Here is a 15,849-nt window from a genome sequence, read left to right on the forward strand (position 1 = left end):
TATGACAAGCCCCTTTCAGTGGAACTGTTCTCTTTCTTGAATTCCCTGTTTCTGCCCATAAGGTAGGAAGATCTCTCTTCTCAAAAGAATTGGAGAGAAACCCTCTGTCCTCTTCTAGCCACTCTCTCATTCCCACTGGCTGCTTCCCAAGGGAGAGTCAACGGGAGCCCAAGATCCTTCATCCAGGTTCTCTACCAGACATTGTTGAGTGGTGGCCTCTGGCTGTCCTATCTTGGCTGTCTCCAAGGAGAGCTTGCTCACCAGCTCTTGTGGTCTCCTTGGCACTCATCAGAGCAGTGCAGCCGCTCAGCTTGTTTACAGATGGGGAACATAATTCACAGAAGATGAAGCAGGAAACCCACCTGCTCTTAGGAACAAGAGCCATTCTGCCCTCTTGTCTTGCCCTTACGCAAGGGGTATCTGCAACCCTCTCTGACTCCAGTGTATTTCCAAGTTGGTTTAGAACTTTTACAGGAGACAGATCAGATTAATTGGCTCCCTCATACCCTACAGTCCATATTAATTACTCTTCTGTTTTCTAATTTTAACCTACCATTTAGTGCTTCATTATATCTGTGTTTTATGCTGAAATGAATGGATGGATGAAGATACAGACTGATGGGTTATTTGATATATGAACAAGTTGATACTGTCATGATCACTAATTATATCATGTGTCTTTGTCATGTAACCAAGTAGATAATAAATCCTTCAGGGGCTGGGGCTTATGTTTATGCTTGTCTTATAAATCTACTCCCAGGATCACATTTCTGTACAAAGTAGCCATTCATTAATGCTTGTCTGCAATAACTTTATAGAAATCTATGATTTTTGAAAACGGCTTACTCAGATATCATCTCAATACTCACAATGACCCTATGAAGTAGAGAAGAGTATTATAATTATTCCTATTTTTCAATTAAGGAAGCAGGTCCAGAGAGGAAAGGGGACCCGCCCAAAGCCACGAACTAATTAGTCAGTAGGGCAGCCTGACTCCACTGAGCCTCTGCCTCGAGCCTGTGTCTTCTCTGCTCGGCACCCTGCTTTGCCCCCTCATTCTGTTTTACTTTATCAGTATTGAAATATTACAAAGTTAAAATAACATGAGTTTCTGAAGGAGGTGGTCCCAGGAAAGCAGGAGGGATATAAATACGAGGGCAAGCAACTCTATGCAGTGACAGCCAGCAGTTACGAATTATCGCATTCAATCTGCACAGCAATCCTAGGTCGACACTGTTATCCTGAAGAAATCGAGGCACAGAGAGGTTGAAACGCAAGTTCACCCAATGAGTGGTAAAGAACTCAAATCAGGCAGCTTGGTACCAGAGCTTAGGAAAATACAGTAAAAAGGATTTGCAAGGATAGCAAATCTTCAGTTATATAATAAAGAGACGGCAAGTGGGAAATAGTCCTGCAGCAAATGTGAGACGACAGAAGAGAAAAGAGAGGGGAAAAGAAGAAAAATAAGGGCAGCCAACCTGGGTGTGCAAAGGAAGATGCTGACTCAGTCCTTTCTGGCTAGGGAACTTATGCTGGTTTAAGAAGGGATTAAATGAGCAAAGTTAGACCTGCCCTTACATAATATGCCTGCTGTTTGTTCTTTTTGTGTAAGATAGTGAATTATTAAAAAAAAATTAAAGTAGAATGTTATAAATCATCACCTCAAGCTATTCAAAAAGCACAGAACTTTCAATTTCATATATTAGAAATGGAAAGGGGAGAGTGTCTACCTTTTTATACAACGTTTCGAGTTCTGACGTGATGCTTTGCTCCTGCGTTAACACTGGCGGCCTTGAAGGAAACGGCTTGATGGGGTTTGGCAGGGCTAGGATCCTGCCATCGTCTCCAAACCACCCTCTCCCCTGTGGATCAAGGAGAAGGAAGAGCAAGATTTTCTTCTAATTGGACAGAAAGTGGTTTACACAACAAACAACATCCGTAGGAAAATTCTCTGTCAACCTATACATTTCATGTACTCTCCCCACCCCGATTGAACTTTAAAATTCTCTATTTCCATCAGAAATCAAGTTTTCACTATCACCCCCCACAACTAATTTAAGAGATAGTCCCTAGCCCCCCCAAAAGTTTAAGAAAAAGCTTAAATGAATCCTTAAGAAAAAATGTCTTTTCCATTCATTAAATATTTAAGGAAAAAAAAAACAGGACAAAAACTTGAAATCAAGAACATTCTATGCATAGGCAATTTAAAAATTCTGTGAGTTGAGAAAAGTTGCCAGCATCTAATTTAGCAGGAGGCGCCCAGATCCATCTAGCAGAAGATGGGTTTTGAGCAGTTGAGAGGTTATGCCATTTGAGGATCACTAAATATACTGAGAGAGAAAGTTAAAAAGAAAAAAGTGAACCACTTTCTGTAGACTTAAGGTAGACAACCTCGAGAGGAAATGAGTACAGTGGATGCAGTGACTGCCCCCTCAGGAAGAAAACTTGTGTGTCGCGGGTGCCCAGGCTGGCTTGGGAGCAGAGGTGAACACTCACAGGCTCCTGCGTCAGCAATCTGTTCTCCATGATGTTCTGATTGGAGCGTGCCACCTCCGGCCTCTCCCCGATGTAAAGGCCTTCGTCTTCCAGGAATCTGGGCTGTACATTTTCAGGAAGCTTTTTATATGTAGGCACTAGATAGTTCATAAATAACACAAATATTATTGCCAACCTACACATTTCAAACTGCATTTTGATGAATTAAATACCAGAGATTTATGTTCTTAGAAACTGCATGTTTATTGAATGAATATTTTTCCACGTTCTGTATTTTTTGTCCAAACATATTTCTCGATTATTAAATCAGATTAGAAACTGGAATCAATTCTGGAAAGGAGGCTTCCTTATACACCAGCCCTATTTGATTAGAAGGAAAATGACAGTGTCTTAAGTGGGCAAGAGAATAAAAAGAGCAATACCCGTCAGCCTACTGGGTATGAAGAGCATTTCCTTTTCCCTCTGCAGCCGCACGTGGGCGCTTTCATAATCTGCACGTCTGACTGCCAGAAACTCATCAGCCGTGTGATCTAAGCCCAGTAGGAAGTCCTCGGCATCTTTATCGTGAAGCAGCTCTTCCTCATCCTGCATGTTAGAAAATCACAAGGAAAAATCATGCTAAGATTCTTAGTTTATGTAGAAAAATAATCAATGTTACTAAACTTATCAAAAAACATATCCTATAAAGTTATTTTTTTCTTTCTTTTAATGAAAACATAGAACTATATGATGTTTCATATTTAATAAGTGAGTTTTCATTGATTGTTTTTCACTGTGCTATGCACCAGGAAGACGTTAAAATCAGAGAGGCTGGATCAGAAGAAAAGTGGTAAGTAAAGCAGTCGAATTCCCAACAAATCTGGCCTCTTTTGAAATTACTTATTTTTTGACATTTATTTAAGGAACTTGGGCTCATAAATCATGTAGCAGTTTAACATTCCAGCTGGCACCAACCCAAGGGAAAAGGCGCCAAGCGTGTAGGAGCAGAGTCCACATGCTCTGCTGAGACTGCCTGGGTTTGAATCCCAGCTTCACCTCACAGTGCCTAGGGGGCTTGAGGGAACCTATGTAACCTACTCTTCCTCAGTTTCCTCAATTGTAGGATGGGTATTTTAATAGAGCTTACCTCTTAGCACTTTGTGAGAATAAAATTGAATGATGAATATAAAAATTCTAAGCATAGGGGTTATAATCACAAATGTTAGCTGAAGTATGTTAATTTTGTTTGAATATTTTTCAAACTTTTTCCCTTCTCTTTTTTACCTTCTCTTTCTTCCTCTTCTTTTTCTTTTTCTCTTTCTCCTTCTTTTAAATATTTAAACCCGGTATCCACTTATGAGCAACATCTTTTAAAATCCAGTGCAGACTTCCAGCCAGCTGAAGACGATGGTGGTAGCCTAGCTACCTGCCTCCTAATAATTTCTCCCCTAGTGCCCAAAACAATAATTCTAATGAGAGGAATATGGCAGAAGTGATGGTAGGTGACTTTTGAGACTAGGTCCTAATACGCACTGTGGCCTCTTCCCTGGGCTCTCTCCCAGATCACTTGCCTTGGGGGAAGCCAGCTGTCATGTTAGGAGGACCCTCAAGCAACATCATGCAGAAGTCTACACGGTAGGGGTAAATGAACCACCTTGAAGCAAACCCTCCACTCTCAGCCTGCAGGTGACTGCAATGTTGGCCATTTTGTTTGCACCCTCATGAGAAATCCTTATGAGAGAGCCAGAGCAAGCTGAATACTGATTCATAAAATAATTATTATGATATAAGCTGAAATATTCCCAAGCTTCTCTAGACCTAGGTAAGAAAATACATTTCTGAGAAGCATCTTTCAAGGGAGGAAATTATAAGTTAAGCACAGAAATATGCCAGCTATGCAAATTCTGGAAGGTTCTGGTATGTTTTATTTTTTTTTAATGTGGTAAAATATACCTGACTTAAAATTTATCATTTTAACCATTTTCAGGTGTATAGTTCAGTGACACTAAGTATATTCACGTTATTGTACAACCATCATCACCCTCCATCTCCAAAACATCTTCCCAAACTGAAACTCTGTAGCCGTTAAACAATAACGCTCCATCCCCTAATTCCCCCAGTCCCTGGCAACACTATTCTACTTTCTGTCTCTATGATTTTGACTACTCTAGGTACTTCATATAAGTGAAATCACATAATATTTGTTCTTTTGTGACTGGCTTACTTTGCTTTTCATAATGTCTTCAAAGTTCATTGGTGTTATAGCACGTGTTAGAATTTCCTTCCTTTTTAATGTTGAATATTTGGTTGTGTGTGTGTGTGTGTGTGTGTGTATATATATATATCGTATTTTGTTTATCCATTTATCTGTTGATGAACACTTGGGTTGCTTCTACCTTTTGACTCCTGGGAATAATGCTGTTATGAACATGGGTGCACAAATATATCTTCAAGTCCTTGTTTACAATGTTTTTGGATATATATTGTAATTCTGTGTTTAAATTTTGAAGAACCACCACACTGTTTTCCACAGCAGCTGTATCATTTTACATGCCCACCAGCAGTGCCCAAAAGTCCAATTTCTCCACATCTTCTATAACATTTATTTTCCGGTTTTTGTTTTTGGATAATAGCCATTCTAATGGGTGTGAAGCGGTATTTCATTGTGGGTTTGATTTGCATTTCCCTAATGCTTAGTGATGTTAAGCCTCTTTTCATGTGCTTATTGGCCATCTGCGTATCTTCTTTGGGGAAGTGTCTATTCAGTACCTTTGCCCATTTTTTAATGGTGTGTTTTCCTTTTATCTCACACATACCACCCACAATTACAGAATCTGAACTGCCGCCTGGGTACGGTATTGGGCACAAAAAGCTGCTCACTTGTAAGACTGTGGGAAGAGAGAGACTGAGGTTTCCTTTGCCTTGGAGAGGCACACACTTTGTGTGTGAAATGAATAGTAACCACTATGTAGAGTCCAGCAAGAAAAATCCACAAGCCATGTTCTTCCAATATTTTTTTCCACAAAAGAAAGATAGACAGATTTAATCAAAGTCCTTACTATCCACATTGTGGGGTATATTCAAGAGCTACAGAAAACCATGTGAATCTGGTACTTCTGCTTTTGACTAAGACATGGAAGGGGTGTCCCATGCGGTGGTGGCAGGTTTCTCCCCAGCCACTTTCTTCCTTGGGGGGTATCGCCATCATCATTTTTCCTTGAGTGCTCCTCCCCTCCCCGTTACCATCACGGTATTAAGTACCATTCTGTTGGCTCCTTCTTGTGCGGGTGGCTCTTCCTCCCCTTCCTCCTCCTCTTGGTCAGTTCCATCTTGATGTTTTGGTTTTTCCCCTGCTTCCTCTGGCTCAGGATCAAAGGTGAAAGTAAAGAAATTATAGGCCTCTTCTGCAGAAGGGAAACCGGGTGGAACCTAAGGAGAAGAAAGGAGCAACAGCAATTTCTGATTTTTAAAGTGAAATGACCTTTGCACAGTTCACTGATAGCTGGCTTGACGCTAATGATATCAGGCACATTCTAGGCCTCTAAGCGTCTTATCTTTGTTAAAGGTATGAGATTACTGGCCACGAACTGTTACAGGTACAAGAGGTGGCTGGAGGCCTCCTTTAATAGTAACTCTAATTAGTTACTTTTTAAAAAACCAGCAGGTATTTACAGTCCAATAAGCACATAAATATATTATTTACAGAAGTAAATGTTTCAGAAAAGACTATTAAAAGCCAAAAAGTAGACTCATTGTTTTATAGGCCAATGCTGAGATAGTTTTAATTATGAGAAATATAGGATTTGATAACATTTCTTTGAAAAAAGACTTTTTAAAAAATTCTTCTTGCGTTAGTACTCTTATTATATTTCCATAATGTGAGCTGGTGCAATTTCGGAGCTGAACAAATTGTCTTATCACTGACGTTTCCTGTCCTTCCATGTACCCCAACCTCCTTTCCTCAAATCAGGCAGTATTCTGGTTTCTCTAGCTAGATTTTAGGATTTTCAGAGTAGGAATTATTTCTTATACTTTTTTCTGGCATATTCCATGGCAACAGGAGTCAGGTTATGTATGTAGTCATTTCTTACTGGATATTTTTGAAAAACACAAACAAATAAACATGATTTAAAAAGACAAGATATCTTACCTGGGGTTTAGACTTGATTTTTCGTGCAGAAACATGGAACTTTACTCTTGAATAACTTTGGGAATCATCTTCTTGTTGAGTGCTTCCTACCTCTTTACCCGACTATATGAGTGGAAAAAATGATAGATAAACCATTTAGACCAAGAAACTTAGGATGTTCTAAAATGAGGGTTAACTTTCCAAAGACTTATTATCTTCTGACTGTTGATTCATCTCATCATTACTAAGGAATGAAATGCTTACAAATTTCCAATACAGCCAGGTACTGTACTGCATAATGATAGACCATATTTATGATGATGATCCTGTAAGATTATAATGCTGTGTTTTTACTGTACCTTTTCTATGTTTAGATACACAAGTACTTACTGTAATGTTACAGTTGCCTACAGTATTCGGTACAGTAACATGCTGCCGTGCAGATTTGTACCTAGGAGCAATAGTCTATAGCTAGGTGTGCAGTAGGCTATGACATCCAGGTTTGTGTAAGTACACTCTGTCATGTTCCAACAACGACAAAACTGCCTAACAACACATTTCTCAGAACATATCCCCATTGTTAAGTGATGCATGACTGTATCTTTGAAGGTTAAGCTTGCTGAATATTTTCTTACTCTGTCTCTCTCAAGACTAAACAAATATAAAATTTTATATTCAGTAAACCCTAAAATAAAAAGTGTTATTTCATCCTATAGATTAACAGATTATTCAATTCACAGAGGATCATTTTTAAACAGTCTGCAAAGTAAAGCATCACTAATGTTTGATTGTAAATAAATCCAACATACGCCCCTCCAGGGCACAAGGCCTGAGCCTGCAGACCTGCCATCCACACTGGTGAGCTGAGCCTGCTGCCTCTACCTGCCTGATGTAATAATTATCTTATGGGTGTTTGCTTTCTCCTCTGAAAGCCAATCCACAAGGTGCTATTTCCACCTTCCAATCCATCTCTCCTTCTAATCTACTCCTTTAGAACCTAGCTACTACTCCTTTTCTCCTTGCATAATCCAAAGGCCAAGCCTTCCTTTTTAGCAATTCAAAGCCATCCCAGTAGTATATCCAGATATTCATATTAAGAAGGGACAAACTTATTCTACCTATGACAGAAACTTGATCATTAGTATCTGCACTGAGACTTCCCTTACAGCATGGAACAACTTTCACCCAACAACGGCAATGTAGTATATCTTCACTGGGGACCTTCCACATAACCTTCCCAAGTCCTACCTGTTCTTCAAGACCATGCAAAGCTACTTCCTTTCTCAGACTACTCCACCCTAAGATGAACTCTCTTTTTTCCAGAATCTTATTGTCTGGTTTATATCAGGCACTGTTCTATAGAGGTTGGTAATTGAAGCCATCAGCTCTAGAGTCTGACCACTTGGCTTTGAATTCCAACTCTCTTATAATTTAGACCACTTGGTTTGAGCATCAAATGAAGCAATGTACATGAAATAGAACCAGTTAGGCTCATTAATGATGTTATTATTATCACATCATTAGTTTTCTTCTTATATGTCTTTCCATTGTCTCCTAGTTTGTATCATATAATGTGACGATAAAATGTTTTATTTTAGCCTGCCAGAAACCAGAGCCTGAGGCAAGGGTTTTTGTTTGTTTGTTTTTTGTGCCTGTGGCTGATTTTGAGAAGTGATACCAAAGAACAGGAGTTAGGGACTAGGAAGAATAAAATGGGATGGAAAGTCAATTCAAGAGAACTTTATCGAGCTGGCTGTGGGCAACAGAGCTTCATCCCACCGGGGATCCTCTAAGGAGACGTGTAGAATGCTTCCCAGACTTGTGCACCTGGGACCCGGAAGAGGGCGATACTTGTCTAATGCTTCTCTCCACTCAAGTGGTTGTTGGGGCTGAGAAACTGATACCCTGAAATACGGCACTTCAACATGCTGAACTGAACAAGAGGCCTCAATCTCTCTCTGACCTTTCCCCCTCATGTCTCTCAAATTCTCTGTCTCTCCCAAAGTACAGGACAAAGTTGTTCTCTGAAGTTCCCTTACCTGCCTGAAGTCTAGACCCTCAAAGAAGAAAACAATGACCTCTGGTTCCTTCCCTGAGTTTTCATGAGCTGAAATCATATAGCAGGAAGAAAGACTGAAGTCTGTCAACACACCTGGACAGACTTTTGTCACAAACCATTGTCTGCTCTGCAGGCCCAACAGACTGTGTGTTCTTCAAACCCATTGAGTTCCCCTAGCAATCATATACTACTCCCTTAAAATCATCCACACTTTCCCCATCTCCCTTTTCCCTGGGAAGGAGGGTATTTAACCATCTGTACCCCATGGCATGGTGGGGTAATTCCTCTGTGATTTTCCCCCTGTGCCTGTTCATAAATTTGTATACCTTTTCTCCTATGAATCTGTCTTTTGTCAGTTGATTTTCAATGGACTTTCAAGGGTAAAGGGGAAGTTTTCCCTTGGCCGCTACATGGTTGAGGATTGCCCCAGAGGGCAAGACTCTGGAGCTTCCCAGTCTTGTGTATGTACCAGAATAGCTCAGTGGACTTTTTCAGGCCTCCCACAGAGGCAGGGATACCCCTGGATGAAAGCTAGAGGTACTTGGTATAGCTACATCGAGGTGCTATAAAATTTCACCTATGTGGAGCTCGATCCCAGCAATGACCAGAATAAAAATGAGGTTGTCAGTTGGGTTTAATCTATCATAAAATCAAGATAATATATACAGTTCCCATATATATAAAATTATATACTCTTCCTCTGTTTTCTCATTTTGCAGTGTTAGGGGTAAATAGTTATCTACCAGCACAGTTGTACAAAAGTTGAAGCTGTGCTGATGAATGCGTTCCGTAATGCAAGGCAAAATAAAGGACTTATTATTTGTCTTAGTACATTCCACAAGTTTAAATGTTGCTTTTGAGGATGAGGAAAGAAGCAGATGACTATTACACAGTGCAAGGATAAGCAATCCAAAAAAGTAAGTAGAACAAAGCTCAGATCCCTGTGTTTGGTCAGGAAGGCTTTCTAAAATTCTGCCAGGTCCAGTCACCTCGTAAAATAGGGCTAGGACTTTCTCGCACATTGTTGATGACGCCATTCTATCCTTGTCTGCCTCAGAATCCCCCATCTCCTGTAGCCTGGGAAAGAGACAGGCGTGTTTGGAAACACACAAAACAAACCTAGAGGCCAACCCATGAGAGAGGAGAGAAACCTGGTTCTGTATAGGCAAGCCTTGGGTTTTAGAGATCTGTGAAGATGATAATAAAACACAAGACCAGGCAGAAATTCTAACATTAGTAGTTTAGAAAATAAGTAGGTTAAATTTCCTGTGGCAAATATGTATACAGAAATTAGTATTTTATTTTTTTTTGTTTCTTCCCACTTGGTTGGTATAGAAGATAAGTTCAGATAATATCATTTCATTGATTTATGGGTTCATTACAATATTGGTTTTATTACAATATTTATAAACTTGATAGAAGGTATATAATTCAAAATTTTTATCAAAATCTAAAAAAGTAAATTATATCAGTACATTTAAGGCCATTAAATGTATTAATACTTAAAACGATTGCGTATACTGAATTAAATTTTAAAGAACTATTATCTATAATACATTTGTATGATCATAAAGTAATAATTATATTCAATTTCAGTCCAGCAATCAAGTATTGAGTGCCTGTCTTCATATGTGCATGCATCTAGCTAGAAATTCCTTTTCACCCTTAAATTTGTTGAATCTTCCAAGAAGGCTATATATAGGGCCCTCTTCTAACTCAAGCTAGACCATCTCTTTTTTTTTTTCTTTTTTTTTTGAGACAGAGTCTCACTCTGTTGCCTGGGCTAGAGTGCTGTGGCGTCAGCCTAGCTCGCAGCAACCTCAAACTCCTGGGCTCAAGCGATCCTCCTGCCTCAGCCTCCTGAGTAGCTGGGACTACAGGCATGCGCCACCATGCCCAGCTAATTTTTCTATATATATTTTTAGCTGTCCATATAATTCTTTGTATTTTTATAGAGACAGGGTCTTGCTCTTGCTCAGGCAGTCTTGAACTCCTGAGCTCAAACAATCCGCCCGCCTTGGCCTCCCAGAGTGCTAGGATTACAGGCGTGAGCCACCGCGCCCGGCCAAGCCAGACCATCTCAAGTCTACTTACACTTACTACAGCATAATTACAAAGTACGTTGGCTGTAGCCCAGGTCTCTCTTCTAAGCTATCATCAATATTTTCATTCTCCTTAAAGATACCCAAACATGGTTGTCTTGCAGACCCCTCAAATTTTTGTATTTTCTTAGTACTGGTCCTGATACTAATCAAGATATATAATTTGCAGATAAATTCCTTCATTCCATGTGTTATCTTTTTACATTCTTGATGGTTTCCTTTGAATCACAAGTTTTTAATTTTTTGATGAAGTCCAATGTACCTATTTATCCTTTTATTACTTGTGCTCTCGGTGTCATATCTAAAAAAAAATTGCCCAATCCAAGATCCCTCAAATTTTATATAACCTGACTCCAAGGCTGAGGTTAGATGCCATTTTGGTGGGCTCCTAATGACACCCACCACAGAACCATACCAACCTGTACCTCCACTGCCTGTGAATGTGTCTGTCACTCCCACCAAGCTCCCCATGGGCAGGCTGTTACTGGGATCACTGTGTGTTCAGAGCCCACTAGATACCTGGCAGTAGCCATAGATGCTGGCTGGGTGACAGGTGGAGTGTGTTAAAAGACCAGATCTTAGGTAACCTGGGACAGTGAACGAGGGCCACATGTAGAGAAACTTTGGTCATATTTAGTAGAGGCCAAGTTTTCGAGTGTTCTGTGTTACTTCCACTTTGATATTTATGTGTTCTTATAGATTTGCATTTGTTATGTTATTACAAGTCTGATAAATATAAAGTGAAAAGAAATGCAAAAGAGATTAAGCAGCAGTTTGTGTTGGTAAAATTTGATTACTGACCAAAGCCCAACTTGTTTCTACTTTTGTCTCTGACTGTACAGCCTCCAATGATACCTACTACTTAAATAGATAGGGCTCATTATGTGCCAGGTACTGTGCAAAACACTGCAACGTGTATTAATTTATTTAATCCTCAAAACAGTACCTAGAGTTAGGTTCTGGTATTATCCCTATTTTACAGAGGTGCAAAGTGGGGTCCAGAGAGTAGCTAAGCTACACATCAAAGGCCACACCAACAGTGAGCAGGTTTTCAGTATTTAGCCCTGGGCAGCTGAGCTCTAGCGTCTGGCCTCTGCATGTGGTATACTCTTTGATCAACAGGATATAAAGGGACCATTTTTAGGATATTCCTTCTGGGTTTTAGGTGTATACATGAAGAAATGTGCTTGCAACTTGTTCTATTATGAATATGAGATCAGGTCTAAAGACAAGCAGTTGATGTTTGCCTCAAAGCCACGAGAATGGCTCTTAGGGGACATGAACTAGAATGGCATATAAGCCAAAGTCTTGATCACAAGGAGAAATGGAGACATAAACATCCTATTAGCCAAGGGAGGATGCTTTTGCTTCTAGAACTTTCCACTTTATTTGAGATATCACTATCCATGGCCTGTGGACAGTGAGTTATTGAATAGTAATATCTAATTTTTGAAATGATTTTGTAAAGTGGTTACCAATCAGAAAGTATAGAAAAAGCCAGATATAAGGGGCCAGAACGCTCTCTTGCCTACCCAACTTGACCAGATGCTGAGCCTCTCAGACCTACTAAAATAACCAAAGTATTTGTGTCAAGCTGATGGGACTTCAGATATTTTTTCTCTATTTTCCAATCTTTTAAGACAAATATTGGCTTTTATAATAAAGAAATTAAGTTGGAATTAAAGAAAAAGAAATGTCTTCTGAGTAGAATGGATCCTGAGGGCACACAGCAAATTATTGTAAAGCCATTTCACTGGACTGGCTGGCATTCCTACTAAAGACAACAAAAAATAAGCAAGGCTGCAACTTTCCTTGTAATTATGCAACCGATGGCCTGTTTAGAATGAATACAAGAAATATTTTATAACATCTCATCATAGAAAAAGAAAAGGCATCATTTAAGAAATCAGGGGTTGTGCTAAGAAATATCCCTAAAGCTGTTTGGTCTCAACGGTTAAAAACAACTCAAACCAAGAAAAACAACAACAACAAAATAATTGGGTTGGACTTGCAAACACTTCATGAGCCATGTGCTCTGTTTTTCTTTCCATTCCTACTTCTGCCCTCTGAGTGCTTGTCCTTTACTTAACATTTCTGACAGTCTTTCTTTCCTGGCTTCCTCTGCTCCTCAAGGGCCTTAACTGTAAGGTTTTCTCCAAGCATCAAGACCCTCCACATTTGGTCTTCTTTCCCTCAGGCAACAAAGTACTTCCAAAACTTCAAAACTCAATCACAGTAGGAATACTTTCTAAACCTGTTTCTCCGAGTCTGGTCCCTTCCGCTATACATGTCTCTGGAGGAACCCACAGTGAGATCCCACACCAGCACCTCACATCAAACAAAAATCACCCCAGTGCTTCCACCTCCCCCTCCGGTTGTCAGTAGCTTTCCATGGCTTATAGAAAACCACTGATACCTTCAGGGTGACACTCAAGGCTCCCTGCCATCTGACCCTCCTGGACTTTTACTGCCTCTCTGCTTCCCAGCAAGATCCGGGGATCCAGCAACACTGAGTCAATGAGACACACCGGGAATGAGATAGAGCTGGGATCAGATCCCGATTCTTCCACATACATGTTCTGTGACCTGGGGATGGCTTCACAGCCACTCTGAACCTCAGTTTCCTCATCTGTCAAATGTGAATAAAAATAATGGTACATACCCAGTAGGGGTGTTGGGATAATGTAACGTGAAAATACAGGACTTGGCAAAACGCCTGACACAGAGTAGTACCCTCTCAACAGTAGCTATTGTCATGATTAATAATCATTTAACACTTTCTCTGTGCATAGCTCTGTTCCAGAAACTTTTGCTGGAGACTGCCTTCTGCTTTATTGCCTTTGATCGCAAAGTCAAGATGGTCCATTTCTTACCTCTGTGCCAAATTCAGTCTCCAATTCTTTCACAGGGGGACTCCGTAAGCGCCTAGGTCGAGGGGTGGGAATTTCCTGTAGCAATGCACTTTCTGCTTTGGACTAAAAAGCCAAACAGAAAATTACTGCTACATAATGTCAAGAATGCTGTAAAAACCTCAGTTACCATCTCAGTAGAGAATAATCAGTAAAAAACACGTTGTACCTTGTTAAGGGGTAAGAGCAAGGAAAATGGTTTAGAAAATGACATTAAATTCTTAAGCATAATTTTCATCTGTGCCTATGCAAAAAAATACATTAACATTTAAAACTTGAGAGATAAATTGAATGGTATTCAAATCCATGCAGTTTGGAGCACACAAAGCAAGCTAGACAAGCCCGGAAAACTGCAATCAGCACCAAACAGAATATTCATGTGGTTTCTCTCACCCTGGCTGCTTGTAATTTCTCTCTCATGCGTTCCCTCATGGAAAATTCTGCAAAGCCTGTTCTGGAAGCTGAAGGAATTGGAGGTAAGCCTAAAAAATTAAAAAAAAAAAATACTTTAAAATATATTTTTTTTCCAAAGGGAAGATTAAAGTTTAGAAAATAATGAGAGAATGTCATTTTATTTTGCAAATTTGAAACTTCACATGTGCAAACATGAGATAATGCTGACAATCATCCTTTTGATGTAGTAAGTATGTCTTAGCTTCTCTGAGACTGAAGACCTCAGTCCTTCCAGGGACTATCCCCTTGACTTACATAAGAATAATATGAATGACCCTTGACTGTTCAAGGCACACAAACACCAATTCAATTTCCACTGGGAAGAGACTCTTAAATTTGCTGATTTGAGAAATAGACTTGTAGGGTAAATGGATGGCTAATGAGGGTTTAACTTTCAACAGCACTGATAACATCGATTAGAGAAACCTTTTCTTGAGGCCCAGGCCTAGCTCAGGACTGTATCATGGAGACCATATAAATTTTGTACATATTATTGAATTTATATGTAAACATCCTGAACTATCAGGCAGCTGTTGTGCATCAGGCACTGTGATACCTGTGTTGAATACATTTTCTCATAAATCTTCACACTCTCCCCTCAGGGGTGTCCAGGTACTATCATTGCCAGGTGTCATGAAGACAAAAGGCCCTGAGGTCCTGTGTGATAAATGACTGGCTCTATCGTCACACACTTAGGATGTGGGATGCTTGAGATTTGGATCCATCTCTATATTCCCCAATTCTCTAAACCATTACAAAAGAGGTAGAAATAAAATAGAGTCTTTGGGAAAACAGAAAGTTAACATGGCTGGAACAGAGCATCTCTACTGGGATGAAGGATGACATAAGATGGCAGAAGGACTTTGGGCTCAAGTTATGGGAAGCCTCTGCTGTCACATTAGGGAGTCTTAAATATGTTCTCCAAGAAGTGCAGATGTCTTGGAGAATGCGGAGAGAGGAAGTGAATGCAAGGAGCATTTTCAGAAGCTGCACCTGTGGTTGCAGGTACAGGATGGTTGGGGTGGAGTGTGGGAGGCACCAGGGTCCTGGTGTGAGATCATAAGGAAAGGCGGTAAGTGGAAATCAGCGAGAGAGGCCACAAAAAGGAAAACACAATAGGACTTAGTGGCCATTGGTAGGTATGGAGCAATGGTTCTCACCACCAGCGACAGCAACTTCTGGGAAGTTGCTAGATATACAAATTCTCAGGCCATGCCCTGTACCTACTGAATCAGAATCTGGGGGCACAGCCCAGCAATCTAAGGTGTTTAAACACACATTCAAGTTGGAGGACCCTGCTAAAGAGATGGAAGGAGAAAGTTAAGGTATCTGAGGCTTTGGTTAAAGTAGGTGGTTGCATATTTAGGTGGAAGAGGTCCAAGGTAGAGATAAAATTTTGGGACTGGTCAATGTATAGATAGAATTTAAAGCCCTGAGATGACAACAAGAATGGGTGTTTTTTTTTTTTTTTTGAGACAGAGTCTCAACTCTGTTGCCTGGGCTAGAGTGCCATGGCATCAGCCTAGCTCACAGCAACCTCAGACTCCTGGGCTCAAGCAATCCTACTGCCTCAGCCTCCCGAGTAGCTGGGACTACAGGCATGTGCCCCCATGCCTGGCTAATTTCTTTTCTATATATATTTTTAGCTGTCCAGGTCATTTCTTTCTATTTTTAGTAGAGATGGGGTCTCACTCTTGCTCAGGCTGGTCTCAAACTCCTGAG

The 15,849-nt window shown here is 40.2% G+C and overlaps 1 protein-coding gene across 4 annotated transcripts in view; it reads right to left on the reverse strand.

Moving 5' to 3' along the window:
- Positions 1-15,849, reverse strand: part of CC2D2A (coiled-coil and C2 domain containing 2A) — a 122,442-nt gene that overhangs the window by 79,704 nt on the left and 26,889 nt on the right. For all 4 annotated transcript variants that reach the window (XM_069493995.1, XM_069493996.1, XM_069493997.1 and 1 more), the window contains 7 exons: positions 14,068-14,156; positions 13,639-13,740; positions 6,626-6,727; positions 5,737-5,904; positions 2,919-3,081; positions 2,497-2,633; positions 1,731-1,862 (listed from right to left, as the gene is read on the reverse strand). In XM_069493995.1, coding sequence (XP_069350096.1) covers positions 1,731-1,862; positions 2,497-2,633; positions 2,919-3,081; positions 5,737-5,904; positions 6,626-6,727; positions 13,639-13,740; positions 14,068-14,156 — 893 coding nt within the window. The remainder of the gene's footprint in view (positions 1-1,730; positions 1,863-2,496; positions 2,634-2,918; positions 3,082-5,736; positions 5,905-6,625; positions 6,728-13,638; positions 13,741-14,067; positions 14,157-15,849) is intronic.

The sequence above is a fragment of the Eulemur rufifrons genome, chromosome 19, assembly GCF_041146395.1.
Source record: "Eulemur rufifrons isolate Redbay chromosome 19, OSU_ERuf_1, whole genome shotgun sequence".
Lineage (NCBI taxonomy): Eukaryota > Metazoa > Chordata > Mammalia > Primates > Lemuridae > Eulemur > Eulemur rufifrons.